General features: G+C 48.7%; 1 protein-coding gene across 4 annotated transcripts in view; it reads left to right on the top strand.

Moving 5' to 3' along the window:
- Epb41l4b (erythrocyte membrane protein band 4.1 like 4B) overlaps window positions 1–7303 on the top strand; it is a 116165-nt gene that overhangs the window by 97622 nt on the left and 11240 nt on the right. For all 4 annotated transcript variants that reach the window (XM_033759255.1, XM_033759253.1, XM_033759254.1 and 1 more), the window contains exon 22: window positions 1310–1387. In XM_033759255.1, the coding sequence (XP_033615146.1) occupies window positions 1310–1387 (78 nt within the window). The remainder of the gene's footprint in view (window positions 1–1309; window positions 1388–7303) is intronic.

Raw genomic sequence — 7303 nt, 5'->3', positions numbered from 1 at the left:
ATAAGATTTTTTTTTTTTTTTTTTTTTTTTTGCTTTTCTATGAGTGGCCTCTAGCTATGGTATTTCTTCAGCGATTGGCCCAATGCTAACCACATTGATATGCACCAATGCACACGATGGATTTTTGTATTATGCCTTGCAAATATACACTAATAAAAAAGTTTTCAAAAGTTGCTCCGGTCCGTGAGACCATAGGAGGAAAGGTGTGTGTGGGATGGGGACCCCGGAGTAAAGATGAGACTGCCAGTTTGATCCAACCTCTTCATCCACATGGCTTGTGGCTACTCAGAAGTGTACTTCCAAAGCCCTTGTTTCTCCAAGCCTGTTTCTTCCTCCTAAAAACGAGAAGATCTGCTGCTTTGCCAGCTCTGGACCTAGCATTACATCCAGGGAAGGTTCCAGTGCTCATGCAAACTGGATACCAGACGCCTCTCCCTGTAGCTTCTGGGGCCACAATTCCTGGCATCGTTTAAGTAGCAACTGTCTGGGTTCGTGTCCTACATGATCTAGGCCAGTCTTTCCCAGGGTCTCAGAAAGAGACACAGGACAGGGTTGGACCCCTCAGCTGGTGACTGGCCCAGAATGACTCTGCTTTTCTAAAGATCACCTCCTGGCATCTTCAGTTGGCTCCTCTTCCGCTGCAGAGTGTCCTCGTACAGTTTTGCCTCCAGTGTGGACAGAGGGTCCTGTCATTTGTCCCACTGCTGACGAAAACTGACAAACAGAAGGGAGTGGTTGTGGGGGAGGAGCAGACAGCACCCTCCCAAGGCCACAGGGCTCCCTCTCCTGGCCATTTCTCTCCTTCAGTCCTGCTTCTGTCAAGATGACAGAACTGGAGTTTCTTCCCTCCCTCAGAGGGCCTGGAGGCCACGCATGAAGCTAAGACCCTGGAGCAGGAGGAAAAAATGTTTTCCAGAAGCAAATAATACACAGAGGTGCCAGCCACCCACCACGAGCATCTTCGCCACTATTGTGCAGATCAGTTTAGCTCCTGGAGGCCAGCTGGTCCTCCCAGAGGACACAAAGTCTTTGTTCTGTCTTCCTATATTCAGAGAACACTCAACACGCTTAAGAAAAGCTGACTGCAGCATTCAGGAGGACAGTTTGCCCACCCCAAGCCCTACTTCTACCTAAGAAGACTTTTTTAAAATGAAGTTCAGTTTCAACATTTTGTACACTGCAGAGCATGGGAAATATAAAAGGACCGGAAAACTAATGAGATCAGTGTTTGCGAGTAGTAGTTTCTGTTGAATTCTGTTGTCAACCCAGAGGCATCACCAACCAGGTATATTTCTGTCTGCGTTCATAGAGTCCCTCTGACCGAGGAGGTACCTTCACCTTGGAGCCTGGCGATCTTCTGATGGATTTCACGGAAGCCACTCCTCTGGTAAACTTACTATTTTGCTAATGCCACAGACCATAGAAACGTCTTGGCAATGGGACAGATGGAGAGGTGGACTCTGCTGTTGACAAGGTGTTTCCTCTTGTTCCAGAGATTCAGAGATCCGCTCTCGTGGAGGGTTCAGGCCCATGGGTCCCCCTCACCTCTGATTGCCCTGGAGGGAAGGCTGCTCCCTCCCCTCCTCCCAGAGTGCTTGCAGGGGCTCTGCCTGCACTTGTCTGCTATACCTATAGGGCTTCTTGGTGCTTGGGTCTCCACTTCCTGCCTTCCTGCACTGTGCCCTGCATGCCCACCATCTCACTGTGGCTTATGACAATCTGGTCGGAAACACTAGCTTGATGCCATACGCTGGCTTTCCAAGTCCCTTGCACCAACCACCATCATCTTTTCTCTCCCCCTTAGGGACATAGGCCTTTGTGGGACTCCTTCAGGTGAGAAACCCTATTTAAAGGCCAAAGCACTGAAGTAGAAGTCATGCAGGCAAGTCCTGGCTCCAATCTCTGCTTACCTTCTACAGAGCCTTGTCATTAGGTAGTCAGCATGCCATTGTCTGTAAAATACAGATGTCATCGTCACAGGAGTGTTATAAGGCTTGCAAGGGAGGGAGCAAGAGAAAAAGAGATCTGTGAAAATAGAAAGCACCCCAAATATGTATAAGATATTTTTGCTATTATTAGGTGACACAAGCAAACCTGGATACTCCTTTGGCTGGACTCAGCCTAATACCCGAGTGTACTTGAGTATAAATTATGGTCCACTTTGGGGTGAGCATAAATCTGCACTTTGGGCTAGGGGGTCAAAATATGAGCCAAGTCAAACCTATCTGCTGAGTTTACTGTGTGCCTGGTCACATGCCAGGCTCTGAGAGTGACAAGAGCAGCCAGAGCCTGGAGGGGAAGTCAGATTGATAAATGGCCAAAAGCCCCATGAAAAACTGCAGAGAAGGTACTTAGAGAGAGACCAGAGTGGGAGTCACTCAGGATGACTTGCTGGAGGAGGAGTGTGTGGACAGGAAGGATTCCTGGAAGGCTTTTAAGTGAGGACAGATGGGACACTGTCCAGGCTTTAGAAATGATCCCTGATCCTGGTCAGCTGCACAATGAAATTGTACAATATCTTTCTTCTTGGGAGAGCTCAAAGCAGCATCCTGGGGCGTGCAGCTGTGGAATGACAGTGGTGACCCTTGACCTGGAACCCTTCAGAATTGCACTCTTTGAATAAATTCGTAGCCTTCTTGTTAGACAAGTTACCACGACTGTTGACTGATGGAAGAGCCCTTCTCCCTGCCTTTTTAAGTGGGGTAACCCAGAAAACAGAAGGCCTTTGGAAATCACCTCATTACCCCCTAGCAGAGATGGGGAGACTGATTACCAGGGTAGGAAAATCACAGAGGGACCAAGCTGGAGCTGGGATGGGTGTCGGGCTTCTCTGCCTGTGTCCTATGTATCAGATTGGGAAAACTTGAGCTTCCTCTTTGGGGAACTTACCACTTGGGAAAAAAGCAGCGCCTGGAGGAAGGGCTGCATTTAACTCACTCCCCAGGCTGGGAAACTAGAATAAGGGTGGAGAAAGGGGCAGGAAATTAGGGGCCTGGGTCTGGTGCTGCATCAGGACCCCGCTTGATAGCCTGTCTGAGGCCTTAGATCCAGGAAGGCCTTGTAGGAGGCAGAATTCTGAGCCGCAGTGTGAGGATGTCTAGTCTAACTGGAGGACAGTGTCTCCCTAGGGACCCGGGAACCCCTCAGCCTAGGGTACCACTGAAGGGCCTGTGAAGGCAAAAAAAGAAGAGGAAGCTGCGTTCTGAGGACCGTGTGGAGAAGATCATGATTGGCAGGAAGCAGAACCAGTAGGGGAGATACACATCTTGCTGAGATAGACTCCTGGGCAGTTACTTTCCAGCCTGTTAATATATGCTGGAAGAGATGTCATAAGACAGTCTACATGAACTGCTACTCTGACAGAACCAACATCTAACCATTCTGGGGACACTGAAGAAAGGAAGGTTCATGGTGCTGGTGTTCAAATGTCTGAATAGAAATTTGCCAGGTGAAGAAAGTGAACTGAGCCATTCTATGGAAATAGCCCAGCACGAACAAAGTACTGTGGATCAGAGTATTATTTTATCAGTTTATTAAAATATTCATAGTGAGCTCTGCAAGAGTGATAGAATTCCTTGAAGACTCTCGTACTGGTCTCGTCCAGCTTATAGATTTAATTACTTGTAGAATTACATTATCTTTCGTTTGGATATAACAGACTGAGATTAGGAAGGAAGAGGCATGTGTCAGAAATGCAGAGATGTGCTGATCCAAGGTACAAATGTCAGCCAAAAGCTGTCCAGCCTCTGCTCTCACCCCTTCAGCAACAGGGAGGCTCACTCCCTTGCGTGGGACAGTTTCTCCATCCCTGCACAGCTCAGACTTAGCTCTGAAGCAGGGTTCAGGGTGCTACACTGCCAGGCCTGGGACAGCCAGTCCTTGTACTACACCAGGATACAGCCACTTACTGGAGTTTGCAGTGAACACATGCACAGGAGAAAGTGTCCTTTGTCTTGAGGCAGGAGTGCACGTGCACAGGACTCCGGGAAGTAGATTAGTTAGCTTGCTTGTGCTGGCACAACACACTTGACATCTACAACTTAAAGGAGGAAAGGGTTTGTTTGGCTCATGGTTGCAGAATTTCCTGTCCATGTTGTCTGGCTCTAGGCAGAAACATCATGTTGGAAGGGATGGTAGAGCAAAGCCAGGAAGCAGGACACAGGGGGAGACCACCATGGGAGATACACCCTCCAAAAGCACAGCCCCAGTGATCCACCTCCTCCTGGGAGCTGTGCCCTTCCTCCTAATAGCACATTAGTCCACACCCAGGATCCAGTCGCCTATTCAGGAGTCTCTTAATTCAGCCAAGTTGACAATTAAGATTAAAGTGGCACAGAAGGTCTTTGCCAAGAATCCACTCCATCTTGTGCTTTCCTCAGCACCACTGGCTCTGACCTTACCTTGCTCTGAATGAGTCTTGTTTCCATGAGTGCCAAAGGGTCCTAGAGAGGAAGAGGGAACGAGGACAGGCTGCTCCTCCCTTTTTCTGGTACCCTTCTCTCCATGTCCTCCTAGCAAGTAGCAGTCCTCTTACCTCACTATTGGATGCTGAGGAGAGGAGAGTGTGGATTCAGGGCCTGGAGCTGGGAAGCTTGTTTCCAGTTTGGGCTTGTGGGCATCAGAGACCAGTAACTGTGCCTACATCCATGTCCTGGTTACAGAGGGGTGCTACAGAGGCCCTCCCATAGGAAAGAACTGGAACCGGAGGAGGCAAGAGCAGTCCCCATGCCTGACATGTGGCCAGGACTTCCTCTACTTCTTGTATCAGCCTGTCAGCAGAACAGTGCCTTATGACCATCATCCTAAGATGCAGAAAACAATGCCCAGACAAGGCCAGGCATTTGTCCCAAATCACATAGCAGTCAAGGCCAGGACCAGACCCAGGCCCTGGACTGCTACCCTAACTCTTTCCCCATGGATGATGATCTGAACCAGGATGTGTTACTCTCTCCGCAGTAGCAAGTCCACCACCTGTTAAGCTGATCGGTTCTCCTGGCCTCAGCCCTACCCTCCACAGACCAGGCTTGGAGGACCATCTCCAAGTCACTGACCGAGGTTTGGTCCCGAGAGTTGCTGAGCGGGGATGAGTATAGCATACAAGGTTCTCTGTGTTTTGGTCTAAGAGACTCAGCCTGGATATGGCGTGGTTCCTTGGCTGCCAGCTCTGTGCCCTTAGCCTCCAGCTCCTCTCTGAGCCTTCCCATGAGCATTTCCTTCAGAAGAGGAAGCAACGCTTTTTCAGATTCGGTGGCACACACCTGTAATCCCAGTTACTAGGGAGCCTGAGGCAGGAAGATTGCAAGGTCAGGGTCAACCCAGACAATTTAGCAAAAACCTGTCTCAAGAAAACAAAAAAAAAAAAAAAAAAAAAAAAAAAAAAAAAAAAAAAGTAACTAAAAGGGGCTGGGGCTGTAGCTCAGTGGCAGAGCCCTTCCCTAATGTACACAAGGCTGTGGGTTCATTTCGCAGTACTGCCAGAAAAGGAAAGGAAAAAAAAAGCAACCAGCACTTTGTTGGGAAAGACAGTCAGTCTTCCTGGGTGACCTCCTCACACAGAGAATTGCCTGGCTCCTTTGAGAATGCTTTTTCTGGGTCATCACCTCTCAACTTCACAGGCTGTGTCTAGCTCTCTCTCCCTTCCTGGTTGAGACTCCTAAAGCCCCAGCCAGTGAAAGAGAAGGACAGGGAACTCAAGAGAGCAGAAAAGGACCAGATGTCCCTGTCTTCATCAGGAACATTGCACCAAGGCACCCTGGGAACCAGCATATCCCTTAGACTTCCCCTCTCTGTGGAGTGGTTTTTAAAGAAGCCCAATCCAAAGTGCCAAGAGTAAGAAAAGGTTCAACCTTGAACTGGCATCTCTTAAAAACCGGTCAGAAAATTAAAGTTAACATCCACTCATCTGTAATTTTTCTTGAATTTTCTGCGCCTTCTTCTTAGTTCTTTGGTGTCCTGCACAATTTTGAAGACTTGTATTCTCAAACTTTCCACAGAAACACTCTTGCAACCTCACTCTTGCAGCATTTCCCCCTCCTTTCCTTAAACCTCCTCTTTTTCTAATCCCCAACTCTTGGATTGCATGGTCCAGTGTAGCTACCTGCAGCCTTACAGCCTTCACAGATGGGTACTTGGTCCTTCCCAGTTCCCGCATCCCACAATTCATGATCACATGCACATCTCTGCCTGGGATGAAACAGTGGGGCTGTGGGTGGTAAACGAGGGAAAGGAGTAGGCAGGTGAGTCAAGGTAGCACCTCTCTGTTGGGAATTCTCTCTGGGTGTGAATGTGACCACCACAGGGGAGATTGGTGTCCACTGAGGAGGGGTTGTGGGCAGAGGAAACATCAACAATGTTGACTCTAGGAATGCAGAGCCCTGTCCCCATTCCAGACCTGTGGCCAGCCTCCCTTCCCAGGTAACACAGACCATAAACACCTGTGCCTTCTGTGTTCTTGATTCTGATCTTCATAATCCTTTCTAACTCACTTACCTGAATGCAAAGCTGGGCTAGTCAGGATCCAGGTCCCTTCTGGTGTATGGCACATGAATAAAGAGTGCATACATCAGGAAGGACATTGGCTGGCCAAAGGAAGGCCACATAGGACATAGGAACAGGCCCTGGGTTGGGTGTCACAAGTAGCTTTCTGTCTAGGTCGACAGCTTAGTGTTTATTTTGAGCTTCATTCATCTGGGAGGGCTAAATCTTGATCTCAAGCCACATCTGGGCACCTCTTCTATCTCCCCATGGTCTCATCTGCTTTCCCCAGGACCCATGGAGGTGGAGGGAAGTCTGGTGCCATGCACTTGCTGATTTATCTGGGACGTTCTCTGCTGCTTCTATGGCCCTTTGGAATAGGTGGGAGTCTATCCTGCTGGGATGTGTGAATGCCAACTAGCTGGCACCCTTCTTCCCAGGGCCCATCGCCTTCCCAGCTATCCCTGAGCAGGGGCTCTGGCCCTCGCTGCTCTCTAACCCTAGTTCCCAGCCTCTAACCATGGAGGAGAGGCCCAGGGTCCTTTGCTCACTACTCACTGCTGTCTGCCCCTCCTCCCTTTGCTTGCCTTTCTTCCACTGCCCTCAGATGAGCAGTTTCATCTCTTATTCAAATGATGAAGAAGCCTTACACATTTTCATTATCATTTATCTATGCCAGAAATCTTTCTGTTCTCCCAAAGAGTCCAATTTTGAAACTCAAAAGCCAGATATTTATAAAAGAATATATCAGCCTGAATGTGTATAAGCCCCAAGGAGGAAAGAAAATACCAAAAGATAAAATATTTCAAAGTACTATCATGTTATTCAT

This window comes from Fukomys damarensis, unplaced genomic scaffold, assembly GCF_012274545.1.
Source record: "Fukomys damarensis isolate Sample0158 unplaced genomic scaffold, DMR_v1.0_HiC HiC_scaffold_36, whole genome shotgun sequence".
Classification (NCBI taxonomy): domain Eukaryota; kingdom Metazoa; phylum Chordata; class Mammalia; order Rodentia; family Bathyergidae; genus Fukomys; species Fukomys damarensis.
The sequence above is the reverse complement of the archived record's forward strand: the minus strand, read 5'-3'. Positions and strand labels throughout refer to the sequence as shown.